Genomic DNA, 19119 nt, shown 5'->3' with positions numbered 1-19119 from the left:
ATGATTTTGAGATACAAAGACAATATAATATACATACTGTATATATATTTTTTCTCAGGGTTTTGGAAATTCTCTTGCGACCCGATTTTAATATCAGGCGACCCCTAGTTTGGGAACCGTTGGGTTAGCATGTCTTGGGAGTATGATATTTGTGCCTCTAACGTTCTCACTCATCATTATTCACAATTTATTCAGGACTATCTGTAATCATGGTAGCATTCATATTAATGTACAAGTGTTTAGAAAACACTTAATGTGCTAGGAATATGGGACCAAATATTACATTCTTGACAACTTTAATACACAAGTGAATTTGTCCCAATACTTTTGGTCCCCTAAAAATGGGGGGACAATGTACAAAAAATGCTTTAATTTCTAAACGGTTAACTCGATATGGATGAAAATACCTTCAATTTAAAGCGATCAGTCTGTACTTTAGTCATTGTATAATTTCAAATCCAAAGTGCAACAAAAAATGTGTCCCTGTCCCAATAATTTGAGCTTACTGTGTAGTTATGCCATTGTTTAGTGGATGATACTATCAGAGGCAGTTGTGCTGTTGACACAAAGAAGACAAACAAGTAAATGACCACACATACTCAGAACTGCATTTTACACTTTTACTATTATTAGTGTCAATTGCAAAACATTTACATCTATAAAGGCATATATTGTAAAATGCAGTAGTTTTATTATCCTTCCCACAAAAGTTTGACGTAAGGACAAAACCACAAAAGTGCAGTTAAAAAAAACATAAATCCAGGGTTGGGTTCAATTCCAATTCAATTAATTGAATTCAGGAATTAAACGAACATACTGAAATGAAATCGAATGGAGTCCAACCCTGCTCAAAACCCTCCACAAAAAGGATAACTATTTTTTTTAGTATTATCTAGTATAAAAATCAACAAGGGTCAAACCCAAGAAGACACTATTGTAGTGTAAACATTTATTAATAAAAAAAAACTATTGACTGGAAATGAAAAAATATTGTGCACTAGATAAAACCATAAAAGGCACACCATTAGGTGAAAATAAAACACTGATGTTAGCATTAGTAACAATAGTTGTAAGAGGGTTCAGGTTATGGTATTTCCTTGTTGTTAAATCTTCTCCAGTTCTTGTAGCAGCTCTCTAAAACTTGTGACGTACCACAAGCTTCTCTCCTTTACTTGCTGCCTAACCACGTTTCCACCAAATCCAATGAATGCATTCTGAAAAACAAATCAATGTGGTGAGGATAATTGTTTAATTAATGGATCCGACCCTTTTCCCCCCAATTTTCGCCTAAAATTATATAACCAAATCTAACTGGCTGTAGCTCAGGACCTGAGGCAAGGATATGCATATTATTGATACCATTTGAAAGGAAACACTTCGAAGTTTGTGGAAATGTGAAATTAATGTAGGAGAATATAACACATTAGATCTGGTAAAAGATAACACATAGAAAAAAAACACGCATTTTTCTTTTTACCATCATCTTTGAAAGGCCATAATGTATTATTTACATTTAGATTTTGGCCACTAGATGGCAGCAGTGTATGTGCAACGTTTTAGACTGATCCAATGAACCATTGCATATGTGTTCAAAATGTTGTATCAAGACTGCCCAAATGTGCCTAATTGGTTTATTAATACATTTAAGTTCATAATTGTGCACTTTCCTCAAACAATAGCATGGTATTATTTCACTGTAATAGCTACTCTAATTTGGACCGTTGTAGTTAGATTAACAAAGCTTTCTGCCCATATCAGATATGTCTAAGTCCTGGGATTTTATTTTGTTACTTACAACCTCATGCGAATCACATTAGCCTAGGTTTGCTCAACCGCCATGCCAGGGGGGACCGACCCCGTAGAGCATGGGTGTCAAACTCTGGCCCGTGGGCCAAATTTGGCCCGCGGGGTAATTATATTTGGCCCGCGAGACAATACCAAATTACTACTAGAGCTGGCCCGCCGGTATTATACAGTGCATTCACCACTAATACTACGAATCCCATAATGCTCTGCTGTTTTCGCGCGCCAATCAGGACAGGACCCAGAAACGCTCTCTCCTCTGTGACAGTAGTCATAGCAACATAGCTCGCTGACAGTTGTAGCGTCTAACCCTTCCCAAAAATGGCGAAAAGAAAGGCAGAAAACAGGAGCTTTCTGGACAAGTGGGAGGCAGAATATCTGTTTACATATGTAAAAGACAAACCTGTTTGTCTTGTTTGTGGAGTCAACGTGGCTGTAAGTAAGGAGTACAACATTAGACGACACTATGAAACGAAACACCATGACAAATACAAGGACCTGGACATGACTCAAAGGAGCCAGAAAGTAGAGGAGATGAAAAGAAGTTTGGTTTCACAACAGAATATGTTTAAAAAAGCCACATCACAAAGCGAGGCTGCTGTAAAGGCTAGTTATATAGTGGCAGCAGAGATCGCAAAATCAGCCCGGCCCTTTAATGAGGGAGAGTTCATTAAAAAGTGCATGATGAAGGTTTGTGACCTCGTATACCCAGAGAAAAAACAAGCATTTTCAAACGTGAGCCTGAGCAGGAACACAGTAGCTGATCGCACATGTGATCTTGCCACCAATCTGTATGACCAGCTGATGGAAAAGGGAAAAGATTTTGTTGCGTTCTCCCTCGCTGTGGATGAGAGCTGCGACGCATCTGATACTGCTCAGCTGTCAGTCTTCATCCGTGGAGTGGACTCAAATCTGTGTGTTACAGAGGAGCTATTAGGATTCAAATCAATGCATGGCACAACCACAGGAAAGGAAATCTTTGAGGAGGTTTCCAAATGTGTAACTGAAATAAAGCTGCCGAGGGATAAACTCGTTGGATTAACGACAGATGGTGCGCCAGCGATGTGCGGTAAAAAGAGTGGACTGGTGGGCATGGTTCGGGAGAAGATGCGGGAAGAGAACTGTGCAGGTGAGCTAACTGTTTACCACTGCATCATACATCAGGAAGCACTGTGTGCCAAAGTCCTAAAGATGGAACATGTTACGACCACAGTAACACAGGTAGTTAACTTTATAAGAGCCAAAGGTCTAAATCACCGCCAGTTTAAATCTTTTCTGGAGAAGTGTGGTTCGGAATACGCAGACGTGCCGTATCACACAGAGGTGAGATGGCTAAGCAGAGGAAAAGTACTGAACAGATGTTTCGAGCTGTGTGAGGAAATATGTAAATTCCTGGGAACCAAAGGGAAGGATACAGCAGAGCTCCGGGAGCAAAAGTTCCTGTGTGAGCTGGCCTTTCTCTGTGACATCTCGAGCCATCTCGATGCGCTGAACCTGCAGCTTCAGGGGCGGGGACGCATCATCACAGACATGTACGCTGCAGTGAGGGCCTTCAAAACTAAACTGTGCCTGTGGGAGAATCAGATGCTGCAAGGAAACCCTTGCCATTTTCCCTGCTGCCAATCCATAAAAGCGCAGATCTCTACCGCCGTGTTCCCATGCGCACAGTTTGCTGAAAAACTCAGTGTTCTCGCCGCTGAGTTTAGCCGGCGATTTGCCGACTTCGATGCCCAGAAATGCAAGTTTGAACTGCTTAGTAATCCCTTCGCAGTTGATGTGGAAAATGCACCAACCAACATCCAAATGGAGCTGATTGAACTCCAGTGCAACGACACGCTGAAGTCAAAGTATGATGCTGTGGGCGCCGCACAGTTTCCACGGTTCATCCCTGACACAATGCCTCAGCTCCGCACCCAAGCTGCTCAGATGCTCTCCATGTTCGGCAGCACTTATCTATGCGAGCAACTTTTCTCCTCGATGAAGATGACAAAAACAACTCACAGGAGACGTCTGACTGATGAACATCTTCGCTCGATACAGAGGATTTCTTCAGCTCAGAGCTTGAGCCCAGACATTGATGAACTAGCATCCAAGAAGAGATGCCAGGTATCTGGCTTGGGCACATCAGATTAGACCAGTGTGCAATAATTAACGTTTTCTTTATGCACTTTTTCTTGCTACAAGGCATGGGCTTGAATGGTTGATTGATTTATTATAATTTTATTTGTAAAATTATTAGCCAGTGGAAAAAGTTTATTTTGGTATTTAAATCAGAAGGCTGCAAATAGAAAAGAGGCATACAATTTTGATTTAAATTTTATTTATTTAATAAATTAATGCCATTGATGTGTTTTTTCATTTGAAATTCGATTTTGCATGTCTCCACTATTAAATTATATATTGTATGGTAATAAGCGATGCTTGTTCCATATTCAATGTTAAAGCAAAACTTGTTTGGGTCCATATTAAAAGGTTAATTTGTTCAATGTTGGCCCGTGACTTTGTTCAGGTTTTACATTTTGGCCCACTGGGTATTTGAGTTTGACACCCCTGCCGTAGAGGCATCCAGTGTCCATTATTCCAGTGTTACTTTACATTATAGCTGCCTTTAACACCTGACAATCTAGTATTGGGATGTATTCATTAGTCGCAGACCGTAGCAAAACGTTTTGCAATGGAAACGAGTTTCTATTCGACAAATTCAGGTAAATTCCTCCCCGGTTCAATCCAGTTGCTTCTGTTTGGTTCCTAGTGAATACACCCCATGCAACTGTGCCTTTAAAAAAGGTGCTTAAACCCCCTTAACTCCTCCAGAGGCACTGCACTGCTGTTGACTCTGTGTTCCACCTAAAATGTGTTGTGTGCGTGTTTCTGTGGTGTCTAGGGGTGTTGGGAACAGAGACAAAATACAAATTTCCTCCACAAAATGGACAATAAAGTATTCCATGACAGAAAACCGGAGATTACATAAATAACAGCTATAAATACTAGCTTGCCACCTGTCTTTTAATGTATTGACAAGACAACACTTACTGCAGGGGGACAGGCCTCCAGGTCTGTGGCTCCATCACCGATCATCACCACATTCTTGAAGCCGTGCTTCTCCTTGAGCATGCTGATCACCTTCCCCTTCCCATTACTCTCAGATGTGGGCTGGGTCTCGTCAAAGCCAGCAAACTCACCTAGGGGGAAAATAGAACAACAAATTAGTAAAGAATTCCTCCCTGTAGAGGCCAATCTACCGTTTGCTTGAAACCAGCCCTTTGAAGTCCAGTTCGAGTTTTATTGTCACAAGTACAGTAAAATGCTTTACTTGCAAGCTCTACCTAACAGTGCAGTAATCAATATCAAAATAGTATAACTAATACAAATAAAAAATATATATAATAAAGCAAACGAGAATTAAGAAACAAGAGAGGAAGCTATATACAGAGTCAGTGCCAATATCAAATGTACAGGGATACCAGAGTAACAAGATGGCCACCCGTTTTTGCTTCCAGCCATCAAACCAAAATAACCAATAATATTAAAACATGAATGATCATACTGTCATCACCCACACTTCATCCCTTCCACAGTGTGAAAGGTGATTCTGATACTGCTCTGATCTTACCATTGAAGTAGAACTTGAGGCGGTTGGCATACACGTGATGGAGGGGAATGTTGAGTTGAGTGGAGACATGCTCCACGATACAGCGGAAACCGCCAGAGACCAGGAACACCTTCACGTTGCGCTGGTGCAAAGTATCAACAAGCTCCCTGGACAATGTACAGAAATGTGTACATTTATTCTACAACATGCAGAAATTAGTACAGGTTTCATAAGCGATTGTGTAACTTGAGGTTAGACGCCCAGCTTGAAGAGACTACTAGTTCAACCATTTTATGTGAGTATTATGATCAAATTACCATAGCCTCTGCTAATAATCAAATCGTGTTGAGTGGGAAAAAAAAGACTGACAAATTGAAATCAACAACCACTTACTTAATACCTGCCGTCAACTGAGGAGGGTGGTCAGTTATCAGTTTGTTCACTTGTTCCCTCGAGCATCGGATGATGGACAGGCGCTCCGTCAGAGCAGTTTTAAAAGTCACTGACCCCCCCATGGCCTTGCGAGTCCTGAAATGAGAAAACTCAATGTACTCAACAAATATGTTGCAAATTTAACATTTAGAAAGAAACACATAGAAAATGATGGCACGGGGAAATGTAGATGGGCCTAGATAAAGAAAGGAGAGAAGAAAGAAACATGCATTTCAGTGCACTTAAAATCATTACGAATTGCTACACAACATACATTTCTGTGACAGCATCTCCAACCCCGCAGAATTTGGCTAGCTCATCAATGCCTTCTTCTCTGATAACAGTGCTGTCCACGTCGAAGCACACAGCGTCTGCTCTCCGGAAGATTTCCTTTGTCTGTGATAAAGTTGTCATTATGCTGAAGCAAAAGCACCCAGGAGAGACAGAAACATAATTGATTGTTTAACTGACAGCGATAATTTCTATTTGGACAGGACGAGTGCATTTGAAAGTGATGAGTGCATCAGAGGACAAGTAATGTGTTAATAGTAGACAGGAAAGCACAAGACTAAACTTCACTCAACTTTCTAGAATTTTCCCCCTTAGTTATTAACACTATCAACGTTTCACTGTACTGTGGGAATTGTGATCGAATCAACACAATATAAGCCACTTTCAATGTAACATACCAAAACAAAATGAACTATGCAAGACTTAGTATGCAAAACTAACTATGTGATAGATTTTGTTGCAGACAGACACATCGGCGTAGAAGTCTATTGCAATGACAGGCACGACTCAGGCATGTACTCTACACAGACCGGTGTGCCATTACCAATCAGATGTGCAGTAGACATGTATGCAAATAGACCATTGCCATATATATGGATCTGTGAAATTCACTTCGAACTGGACAGTTTTTACAGGGGTCGTGAGTAGATGCGCTGGTTTTGAGATCAAGGCGAAAGCTACATGTAGCTACAGTTGGAAGTCGGAAGTTTAGCCAAATACATTTAAAAACTCAGTTTTTCACAATTCCTGACATTTAATCCTTGTAAAAATTCCCTGTCTTAGGTCAGTTAGGATAACCAGTTTATTTTAGGAATGTGAAATGTCAGAATAATATTTATTTCAGCTTTTATTTATTTCATCACATTCCCAGCGGGTCTGAAGTTTATATACACTCAATTAGTATTTGGTAGCATTGTCTTTCAATTGTTTAACTTCGGTCAAACGTTTCAGGTAGCCTTCCACAAGCTTCCCACAATAAGTTGGGTGAATTTTGTCCCATTCCTCCTGACAGAGCTGGTGTAACTGAGTCAGGTTTGTAAGGCCTCCTTGCTTGCACACGCTTTTTCTGTTCTGCCCACAAATGTTCTATAGGATTGAGGTCAGGGCTTTGTGATGGTCACTCCAATACCTTGACTTTGTTGTTCTTAAGCCATTTTGCCACGACTTTGGAAGCATGCTTGGAGTCCTTGTTCATTTGCGACCAAGCTTTAACTTCCTGACTCATGATGCCATCTATTTTGTGAAGTGCTTCACGGTTGGGATGGTGTTCTTCGGCTTGCAACATAACTATGGTCATTATGGCCAAACAGTTCAATTTTTGTTTCATCAGACCAGAGTACATTTCTCCAAAAAGTACGATCTTTGTCCTCATGTTCAGTTGAAAACCGTAGTCTGGCTTTTTTATGGCGGCTTTGGAGCAGTGGCTTCTTCCTTGCTGAGCGGCCTTTCAAGTTATGTCAATATAAGACTCGTTTTACTGTGGATATAGATACTTCTGTACCGTTTCCTCCAGCATCTTCACAAGGTCCTTTGCTGTTGTTCTGTTATTGATTTGCACTTTTCGCACCAGAGTACATTCATCTCTAGGAGACAGAATGCGTCTCCTTCCTGAGCAGTATGACGGTTGCGTGGTCCCATGGTGTTTATACTTGCATACTATTGTTTGTACAGATGAACGTGGTACCTTCGGGCGTTTGGAAATTGCTCCCAAGGATTAACCAGACTTGTGGAGGTCTACATTCTTTTCCTGAGGTCTTTTCTGAGACTGATTTCTTTAGATTTTTCCATGATGTCAAGCAAAGAGGCACTGAGTGTGAAGGTAGGCCTTAAAATACATCCACATCTCCAATTGACTAAAATGATGTCAATTAGCCTATCAGAAGCTTCTACAGCCATGACATCAATTTCTGGAATTTTCCAAGCTGTTTAAAGGCACAGTCAACTTAGTGTATGCAAACGTCTGACCCACTGGAATTGTGATACAGTGAAATATAAGTGAAATAATCTGTCTGTAAACAATTGTTGGAAAAATTACTTGTGTCATGCACAAAGTAGATGTCCTAACCGACTTGTCAAAACTATAGCTTGTTAACAAGAAATTTGTGGAGTGGTTGAAAAACGGGTTTATTGACTCTAACCTAAGTATGTAAACTTCCGACTTCAACTGTATGTGTGCACATTTGTACATATCCTTTCCTAGTTAGTGAGTTTTTTGCCCAGTTATAATTTGTAGTCAGCAATAGAGGAGTGATTGCTTCCTACAAGTGCACAAAATGTGTGCAATTCTAGACATCTTTGAAAAGCAAGTCAGGTGAAGAGCTATTTTTGTCTTAAAGGGGAAGGGTTGTATTTTGAGACGGGCTTGAATAAACTGGGTAGCATAATTTGTATGATTCTCTGTAATAATGGTAAGGGAATAATGATAGATTTTATTTTGCCTGAAGGACAAGTGGTTAAACAGGTTAATGTCAAGCCCTGCATGTTTTTTTTCTTCTCAAAACATGAAACCACACATTGGTTGCTACTGTAGGCTGAACGATAGAACAGCTATGTCCATGTTAAAATGTTATGGGATGCATTTTCTCCATTAATGATAGGCCACTCTGGTAGGCCTGCCTGATGATCAAATAGCCACAGTAGTCTAGTTGACTCAGTGTTCACAGTAAACGCGCACCGGATGTTGCACGGAACTTTCACAACGTTCAAGTTTTGCGCTCAGCAGACCTGAAATCTACTAAGCGATTAATTTTTTTTGAGGGAACATTGGTTAGGAGAAGGGTTAACTAACATGATATGTAGCTACAAATTTGCGAAAAAGTACTAAGTAGTTGAAATGTTGGGTTGCTAGACATTTACGTTATATGCCCACCCATTCTGACCAATCACCCTCCTTTTGTTTTTTTTGCCTTTTTTGTCTTATGTAACCATACCAAATGTAACATTCCATACTAATTTGAGTGTCCAGGATTTTAATTTACTATGTTACGTCTAGTCTGAAACCAGGCTGAAAATTTGGTCAAATGAGTTGAAAAGTAAGATAATGTGATTGGGGTGCTATTTGCATATTGCATCCTGATTGGCCATATGCTAATGAGGACCTGGGGAATGTAGGGGTTCACGAGGAATGCATCACTCTCTCTCATGTGGCTTGTAATGTGAAGTTAGCAATAAATGTACCTTCATAAAGATACACCGTTAGTAGTTATTTTACTCACGTACAGACAAGTTTGATTACACAACATGGTGTCAGAAGTGGACTAGAACGAGTGTATTTACTAACAGAGTTTAGCTTACAGTACCTGGTTGAAAAGTTTTGGGAAGAAAATCGAGGAGGCTATTAGGCATGGAAGAGTCGCAGGAGAAGCACAGTAGCCACCGGCAGTAGTGGGAAGAGGCCAGCCACCCATGCAAAGTGCAGCGGGAGGGTCACAGATACTCGCGCATACAGGCCCAAGCCTTACATTTAGCATATAACTGCCGGAGACGTTAGATTTTTCTAAACCTCAAGAATGGATCAAATTGCTTAGGAGGTTCAAGCGCTTTCGTCAGGCGAGTAATCTTCACACATCTACCGAGAAAAAACAGGTAAACACTCTACTGTATGTACTGTACGGGCGACGAAGCAGATTACGTTTTGAGGGGTCTAAACCTAAACAACCTCGAGCAAAAACAGTATGGATTTCTTGCATTCTTTATTGTGCCCAGTGGATAGAGTTATGCAGAAAGGCAGCCAGTGGAAACAGAAATTCCAGCATGAGAAAGCTAGCCATGAAAACGCTAATGACAAAAAGCAGTCAGTGTCAAAACTGTGTCAAAATCCTTGCCCATCCAAGAGCACAGTGTGCAGCTAATGAAGTAGTGCGTCACTCCTGTGGGAAAAAAAGGACATTACCAACGTGTCATTAAGAGCCGTAAACAAGGTTCAAAGAAAAGGATGATAGCATTTTCCGGGGAACAATATAGGAGCAGGATGATTGACATTCAAGTGATGAACAGAAATGTGAAATTTAAAATAAACACTGTTGCCTCTGCTAGGACCAGGAAGAGTGCCGCTGGACGTGATCGGCATCGCAAGTGTGGTTCTATGAAAAGGAGAAAAGGAGACACTGGAGGACGTGTATGTCATCAGAGATCTACACACAGCTTTACTAGGCATACCAGCGATCACAAAGCACGAGCTAGTAGCTCGACTCTGACAGCATTAATTTACAAACACTGAAAGAAAGCTATCCAAAGCTGTGCAGCGGTCTTGGCACAGTACAACAACCATATACCATCAAGCTGAAACCTGGCGCAGAGCCCTATTCACTGCATGACGGATTCCTCTGACATTGCTGCCAAAAGTCAAGAAAGAACTAGTGTGCAAGCAAGGGTTCAAGGCTGCTACCAGAGTGGAGGATCCCACGGACTGGTGAGCCGGCATGGTGGTTGTCCCAAAGAAGAACTGGGACGTGTGGATATGTGTCGATTTTACCCGTCTCAATGAGAAAAATACATACTTCCCACTGTCGAACAGACCCTTGGCTCATTAGCCGGGGCGAAGATCTTCAGCAAGCTCAACGCGGACATGAGCTTCCGGCAGATTCCGCTAGCCAAGGAGTCAGTTAAGCTAACAACCTTCATCACACCTTCTGGACATTACTACTTCAACGGTCTGCCTTTTAGCATTGCAGAAGATGGAAAAAGCCAGCTTAACTTTGAACATGGACAAATGAAATCAGATGAAATCATGGACAAATTAAATTAAATCAGTTTTACATCATTTCTGATTAAATGTGCAACCAGAGGGAAAAAGACCACTTTAAATCCTCACACAGAGATGCGTACAAAGCTCTCCCTTGCATTCCATTTGGCAAATCTGACAATAACTCTATCCTCCTGATTCCAGCTTACAAGCTAAATTTAAAGCTGGAAGCACCAGTGACTCGGTCTATAAAAAAAAGTGGTCAGATGAAGCAGATGCTAAGCTACAGGACTGTTTTGCTAGCACAGACTGGAATATGTTCCGGGATTCTTCCGATGGCATTGAGGAGTACAAAACATCAGTCACTGGCTTTATCAATAAGGGCACCGAGGACGTCGTCCCCACAGTGACTGTTTGCACATACGCCAACCAGAAGCCATGGATTACAGGCAACATTTGCAGTGAGCTAAAGGGGAGAGCTGTCGCTTTCAGGGAGCGGGACTCAAAGCAGGAAGCGTATAAGAAATCCCGCTATGCCCTCCAACAAACCATCAAACAAGCAAAGCGTTAATACAAGACTAAGATCGAATCGTACCACACCGGCTCCGATGCTCATCGGATGTGGCAGGGCTTGCAAACTATTACGGACTACAAAAGGGAAGCACAGCCGAGAGTTGCCCGGTGACACAAGCCTACCAGCCTACCATGCTTGCTTCGAGACAGGTAGCTGTTCCGGATGACTGTGTGATCACGCTCTCATGTAGCCGATGTGAATAAGACCTTTAAACAGGTCAACATTCACAAGGCACAGGGCCAGACAGATTACCAGGATGTGTACTCCGAGCATGCGCTGACCAACCGGCAAGTGTCTTCACTGACATTTTTAACCTCTCCCTGTCTGAGTCTGTAATACCAACATGTTTCAAGCAGACCACCATAGTCCCTGTGCACAAGAACACTAAGGTAACCTGCCTAAATGACTACCGACCTGTAGCACTCACATCTGTAGCCATGAAATGCTTCGAAAGGCTGGTCATGGCTCACATCAACACCATTATCCCAGAAACCCTAGACCCACTCCAATTTGCATGCCGCCCCAACAGATCCACAGATGACGCCATCTCTATTGCACTCCACACTGCCCTTTCCCACCTGGACAAAAGGAACACCGATGTGAAAATGCTATTCATTGACTACAGCTCAGAATTCAACACCATAGTGCCCACAAATCTCATCACTAAGCTAAGGACCCTGGGACTAAACACGTCCGTCTGCAACTGGATCCTGGACTTCCTGACGAGCCGCCCCCAGGTGGTAAGGGTAGGTAACAACACATCTGCCACGCTGATCCTCAACATGGGGGCCCCTCAGGAGTGTGTGCTCAGTCCCCTCCTGTACTCCCAGTTCACTCATGACTGCACGGCCAGGCACGACTCCAACACCATCAATAAGTTTACTGATGACACAACAGTGGTAGGCTTGATCACAGACGAGACTGCCTATAGGGAGGAGGTCAGAGAACAGGCTGTGTGGTGCCAGGACAACAACCTCTCCCTCAATGTAATCAAGACAAAAGAGATGATTGTGGACTACAGGAGAAGGAGGACCGAGCATGCCCCCATTCTCATCGACGGGGCTGTAGTGGCACAGGCTGAGAGCTTCAAGTTCCTTGGCGTCCACATCACCAAACTAACATGGTTCAAGCACACCAAGACAGTTGTGAAGAGAGCACGACAACACCGTTTCCCCCCTCAGGAGACTGAAGATTTGTCATGGGTCCTCAGATCCTCAAAAGGATTTATACAGCTGCACCACAGAGAGCATCCTAACTAGAGGTCGGCCGATTATTATTTTTCAACGCCGATGCCGATTATTGGAGGACCAAAAAAGCCAATACCGATTAATCGGCCAATTTTTAAAAATGTATTTGTAATAATGACAATTACAACAATACCGAATGAACACTTATTTTAACTTAATATAATACATCAATAAAAATCAATTTAGCCTCAAATAAATAATGAAAAATGTTCAATTTGGTTTAAATAATGCAAAAACAAAGTGTTGGAGAAGTAAAAGTGCAATATGTGCCATGTAAAAAAGCTAACGTTTGAGTTCCTTGCTCATGAGAACATGTGAAAGTTGGTGGTTCCCTTTAACATGAGACTTCAATATTCCAAGGTAAGAGGTTTTAGGTTGTAGTTAATCTAGTATTTATAGGACTATTTCTCTCTATACCATTTGTATTTCATATACCTTTGTGTACAGATGTCGTCTAGGGATAGAGAGGAGGACCAAGGTGCAGCGTGGTAAGTGTTCATGTCTTTTTTAATAAACAAACTGAACACTGGAACAAAACATTAAACGATGTGAACAAAACGAAACAGTACCGTGTGACCCAAACACTCACATGGAAACAAACACCCACCCACCAAAAGTGAAACCCAGGCTACCTAAGTATGATTCTCAATCAGAGACAACTAACGACACCTGCCTCTGATTGAGAACCATACTAGGCCGAACACAAAAACCAACATAGAAAAACAAACAGACTGCCCACCCCAACTCACGCCCTGACCATACTAAAACAAAGAATAAAATAACAGAACTGTGGTCAGAACGTGACACTTTGACTATTGGATGTTCTTATAGGAACTATAGTATTGCCAGTGTAACAGTATAGCTTCCGTCCCTCTCCTCACCCCTACCTGGGCTCGAACCAGGAACACATCAACAACAGCCACACTCGAAGCAGCGTTACCCATCGCTCCACAAAAGCCACGGCCCTTGCAGATTAAGGGGAATAACTACTCCAAGTCTCAGAGTGAGTGACATTTGAAACGCTATTAGCGCACACCCAGCTAACTAGCTAGCCGTTTCACATCGGTTACACCAGCCATTAGGCTGATAGGCTTGAAGTCATAAACAGCGCTGTGCTTGCGAAGAGCTGCTGGCAAAATGCACAAAAGTGTTGTTTGAATGAATGCTTACGAGCCTGCTGCTGCCTACCATTGCTCAGTCAGACTGCTCTATCAAATCATATAATTAAGTCTAACATAATAACACACAGAAATACGAACCTTTGGTCATTAATATGGTTGAATCCGGAAACGATCAATTTGAAAACAAAATGTTTATTATTTCAGTGAAATACGGAACCGTTCGGTATTTTATCTAACGGGTGGCATCCCTAAGTCTAAATATTCTTGTTACATTGCACAACCTTCAATGTTATGTCATAATTAGGTAAAATTCTGGCAAATTAGTTCGCAATGAGCCAGGCTGCCCAAACTGTTGCATATACTCTGACTCTGCGTGCAATGAACGCAATTTGTAAGTCGCTCTGGATAAGAGCGTCTGCTAAATGACTTAAATGTAAATGTAAATGCAAGAGAAATGACACAATTTCAACCTGGATTTCTTTTAGCTAAATATGCAGGTTTAAAAAATACATACTTCTGTGTATTGATTTTAAGAAAGGCATTGGTGTTTATGGTTAGGTACAGTCGTCCAACGATTGTGCTTTTTTCGCAAATGCGCTTTTGTTAAATCATCCCCCAGCATTGCATCGATTTTATGCAACGCAGGACACGCACGATAAACGAGTAATATCATCAACCATGTGTAGTTATAACTAGTGATTATGATTGATTGATTGTTTTTTATAAGATAAGTTTAATGCTAGCTTGTGAATTACCTTGGCTTCTACTGCATTCGTGTAACAGGCAGGCTTCTCGTGGAGTGCAATGAGAGGCAGGTGGTTAGAGCGTTGGACTAGTTAACTGTAAGGTTGACAAGGTGAAAATCTGTCATTCTGCCCCTGAACAAGGCAGTTAACCCACCGTTCCTAGGCCGTCATTGAAAACAAGAATGTGTTCTTAACTGACTTGCCTAGTTAAATAAAAGGTATATAAAAAATGATTTAAACATTTTTTAACATTTAAATCAGTGCCCAAAAATACCGATTTCCGATTGTTATGAAAACTTGAAATCGGCCCTAATTAATCGGCCATTCCGATTCACTGCCTGGTACGGCAACTGCTCGGCCTCCGACCGCAAGGCACTACAGAGGGTAGTGCGTACAGCCCAGTACATCACCGGGGCCAAGCTTCCTACCATCCAGGACCTCTATAACATTGCCAGAGGAAGGCCCTAAAAATTGTCAGACTCCAGCCACCCTAGTCATATGTTGTTCGCTCTGCTACCGCACAGCAAGCGGTACCGGAGCGCCAAGTCTAGGTCCAAGAGGCTTCTAAACAGCTTCTACCCCCAAGTAATAAGACTCCTGAACAGCTAATCAAATGGCTACCCAGACTATTTGCACCCCCCACTGCTGCTACTCTCTGTTATTATCTATGCATAGCCACTTTAATAACTCTACCTACATGTACATAATTACCTCAACACTGGTGCCCCCTGCACATAGACACCCCTGTACATTGCCCTTCTATTGTTATTTACTGCTGCTCTTTAATTATATCTGTTATGCTTACTTTTTTTAGGGATTTTCTTAAAACTGCATTGTTGGTTAAGGGCTTGTAAGTAAGCATTTCACTGTTGTATTCGGGACACATGTGACAAACAAAATTTGATTTGAAATGTATCTTGTTAAAAGGAGGAAGTGAAGTTCCTGGGCCACTGTATCTCAGACAAAGGAGTACAGCCCGATCCGACAAAGACAGAGTCTGTCGAGGAGATGGCAGAGCCATCCAAAGTCAGCGAGCTACGGATTTTCTAGGAATGGTGAACCAACTGGGAAAGTTCATCCTTCAGTTAGCAGAAAAGGACAAACCTCTCAGTGACCTACTCTCAAAGAAAAGCCACTGGTACTGGGGGGCCGACCAAGTCAGAGCCTTCAAAGAGCTGAAGGAGGAGCTGAATTCAACACCCGTGCTAGCCCTGTTTGACCCAAACAAAGAGACCAAGGTGTCAGCCGATGAATCTTCCTATGGAATAGGAGGAGTGCTGCTGCTAAAGAAGATCAAGGAATGGAAACCCATTGCTTACGCTTCCAGGTCTCTCACACCGACCGAGCAGAGACACGCTCAAGTGGAAAAAGAAGCTCTGGGGCTGATATGGGCATGTGAAAGATTCAGAGACTTTCTCATTGGTCAACACTTTCAGCTGGAAACTGACCACAAACCGCTCCAAAGCCTTCTGGGGAACCAATATTGAGACAACCTTCCCCCACAAATGCAACGCTTCAGGATGAGACTTATGACATATGATTGCTCATGTCCCTGGAAATAGGCGGTGGAATGCAGACACGTTGACACAGGTCAGAGGGCACAAACCACATATACCATCATAACTTCCTGAGAGACATTGGCAAAGACTGGGAGCAGACTTGTTCACGCTGAAATGCACCACCTACCTTCTAGTGGTGGACTACTCCTAAGGTGGAAATTGCAAACCTGTCACTAACGAAGTCTGCAGACGTCGTAGTTCATCTGAAGTCCATCTTCGCCCACCATGGGGTACCTGAGATCCTGGTTACGGACAATGGGCTTCAGTTCTCTGGAAGACCCCTTTCCGACTTCGCTGCAGAGTATGAATTTTGCCATGTCACCAATAGTCCAAAGTTCCCGCAAAGCAACATAGGGTGGAACGCGCCGTTCAGACGGTGAAGAACCTCCTCAAGAAAGCAGCTGACCCTTACCTTGCTTTGCTGGCCTATCGGTCAATCCCACTCCAGAATAGCTTCAGCCCGGCGCAACTGCTGATGGGATGACAGCTTCGTACCACAGTGCCAAAACTCCCATCGCTGCTAGACCCATCAATCCCAAACACAGGTGTGGTCAGCTCAAAGGAAAAGGAGAGAAGGAGTGCGGATCAGCAACGCTTCAACAAGCGTCACAGAGTCAGCAACCTCAGGAGACACCCACCTGGAAAACAGGTGTTGATGACGGACTCAAATCATAGGAACAGTGTTGAGGGAACATGCAATACCACAATCCTACATAGTGGACGTTCCCCACGGTTCTGTCCACAGGAACAGATATCACCTCATCCCTATGGATGGACCTGAGAACAACAACGCTACGCAGGAGAAGATTCAAGTGTCTTCACCACTCCGACACACCAACACCCAAGGTAATCCTGGATGTACCTGCTACATCCCAGAACAAGGTCTGGGCGAGCAATAGTTAAACCTCAAAGGCTGGACTTTTAAATCAGAGCAACAACAAAAGACTGAGCTCAAAGTAAAAAAAATAAGACAAAACAACAGCTGTCAAGTTGTTACAGTTCTAACTTATCTGTGGGGTACATTTGTGTTAAAATAAATGAGAGATGCATTTTGGGTTAAAGTTTACAGAAAATATTTTGCAATCATGACTATGTTGAAATGTTCCAGAAGAACTAGACAGGAACAGACCTACCGACATAAAAGACAGAATAATCCCTTAGACCTACAGACATAAAGACAGAATAATACCTTGAGGTTTTTTGAGAGAAAGGCAGTGTACCATTTATCCTCTGAAAAGGGAGATGTGGTGTTATTTGCATATTGCATCCTGATTGGTCATATGCTAATGAATCTTGGGGATCGTAGGGGTTCATGAGGAAAGCATCGCTCTCTCTCATGTGGCTTGTAATGTGAAGCTAGCAATAAATTTGCTTTCATAAAAGATATACTGTTAGTAGTTATTTTACTCACGTACAGACACGTTTGATTACACGACAGTGATCAGCTCAAGCATGCGATAGAAACAGTCTACCGTACATGATTAATCGACTGATGCAGTGCAAAACAATATTTATCGAGACAAAACTTTAAAATACATATTCTATTGTTAAAAATTACACCGAATTTACTTAGTCGGTCAGTGCAACGTTTTCTTCTAGTTGCTGGCAGTAGCAACAGACTACAACAGCAGCCTTGGAGAAGACTATCGTGCAACTGAACTGTTGCGTCACCCTCTCCTCGCGAAAGAGTGCCCGGCATGCGCGCAAAAGGTGATGAATACCGTTGCCAACTTGATCTTCCACTACGATACATTTGTGCACGGTCGGCATCACAGAGCAAAACAATAGAGTTAATTTGAAATCATGCAATGCGTTACATAATGTATCAATTCAAGGACAATATATACGTCTGTATTACCTGTGCAAAGTGTCCTTGATGGTGTTAAATGTTACTCTTCATATGTATTTTTTGGCATGTGCTGGTCCTGCAAACTAAGTCTACTTTCTTCAATAAGAAAACAAAAAAAAAGTTTGTGCAAAATGTGCTTACTTACTGGTTGCTAAAGCGTTGATATGGCACTGCCCACGGTTTCAGCATTGGCCGACTTTCCTGATGCTTTCAATAGGTTCAGTGAGGAAGAGAAAGCCGAGCGAATCAAAAGAAAGCCGGCACGTGAGACCGCCCACTATACGGTTTGCTTTTTACCAGAGACACTTTCGAGGAGATGGAAAACTCAATTGGCGGCGTATTATCGGTCATTGTGTACGATGCCCATTCTACTTCAATGAGCCGCGTAGTGCACTCTGTGATTTTGGGACAAGTAGAGGAATGAAATGGAGTCAGTTGGGCGCTAGCTCAAAACCCCCAAAAGTAGCATGTATTTCGTCAACAAGAAGTACATTACACACATATTCCAAGATGTGAGATAATTAACTTGCTATATGTAATATTGTATAGCTTTGGAATCGTGACATATACTTTCGAGGAAAATATGCACGTTTATCGACTCATACCCTGACTTTGAGAAGGGATTGCGTGACGATTTACTTCGACAGGGTGCTGGGTGGGGCGTAATATTAACTGACCCATTTGATTTTTATCTCCTCCTTTCTCTAATATCTCTGCTTTTACGTAACCCAAGAGGCGAAGAGGTGAGATGCCCAACTCGGCAGAAAGAAATTCCAGCAGATGGCGTTTTTTTCGTTGCTTCGCCCACACCAAGCAATGAGTTTTGTGTGGAGATCAGTGAGAGTGTCGAATTTGGTGGCTTATTTGCTACGTGAGGTTTATTTGATCTAATATAAATTTCGTAATGATTACATTGTTACGAGTGTACTGAGACAAGTAGGAAACGTGACATCCAGGCAACTTTCAGAAAAAATACTATATCGGTGTTGTCTCGAGATGGCTATATTCCGCCCCCCAACTGCATTGCCTTTTTGACAGTGAGACAAATGACATCTATTTTTACATATACATTAGCTATTTATGTCCATATTAATATTTAATTTCATACAAAGTGGTTTCTCATGATGGTAGATTTTAAAAAGGAGTAGGGCATTTTTTAAATATGACTTATAAATCACATCCTCTTCTAAAACAGCTGAGCTTGAACAGATTTGTATTATA

At 42.1% G+C, this 19119-nt stretch overlaps 1 protein-coding gene across 2 annotated transcripts; it reads right to left on the bottom strand.

The window, feature by feature from the left end:
* Positions 1-606: 606 nt before the first annotated feature.
* On the bottom strand, positions 607-18149 carry LOC115136795 (phosphoserine phosphatase-like). 2 transcript variants are annotated; one of them, XM_029672571.1, is made up of 6 exons: positions 18044-18149; positions 6102-6245; positions 5789-5923; positions 5417-5562; positions 4837-4985; positions 607-1214 (listed from the first exon to the last, which is right to left on the bottom strand). In XM_029672571.1, exons 1-6 carry the CDS (start codon positions 18085-18087, stop codon positions 1104-1106), a joined length of 729 nt encoding a protein of 242 aa, XP_029528431.1. In that variant the 5' UTR covers positions 18088-18149; the 3' UTR covers positions 607-1103. The 2 variants fall into 2 exon arrangements, with proteins under 2 accessions (XP_029528431.1, XP_029528432.1); XM_029672572.2 differs by having other exon boundaries at positions 17908-18099.
* Positions 18150-19119: the final 970 nt, after the last annotated feature.

The sequence above is a fragment of the Oncorhynchus nerka genome, linkage group LG11, assembly GCF_034236695.1.
Source record: "Oncorhynchus nerka isolate Pitt River linkage group LG11, Oner_Uvic_2.0, whole genome shotgun sequence".
Classification (NCBI taxonomy): Eukaryota; Metazoa; Chordata; class Actinopteri; order Salmoniformes; family Salmonidae; genus Oncorhynchus; species Oncorhynchus nerka.
Note: the sequence above shows the minus strand (reverse complement) of the source record. Positions and strands in the feature narration are given on the sequence as shown.

Bases quoted from the DNA above. Each gene is read 5' to 3' on its own strand.
- LOC115136795 (XM_029672571.1), bottom strand. From the start codon at position 18,087: ATGCTGAAACCGTGGGCAGTGCCATATCAACGCTTTAGCAACCA. The intron at 6,246-18,043 runs GTAAGTAAGCAC...CTTTTGCTTCAG, and splicing joins TATCAACGCTTTAGCAACCA to CATAATGACAACTTTATCAC. The intron at 5,924-6,101 runs GTATGTTGTGTA...TTCTCATTTCAG, and splicing joins GGAGATGCTGTCACAGAAAT to GACTCGCAAGGCCATGGGGG.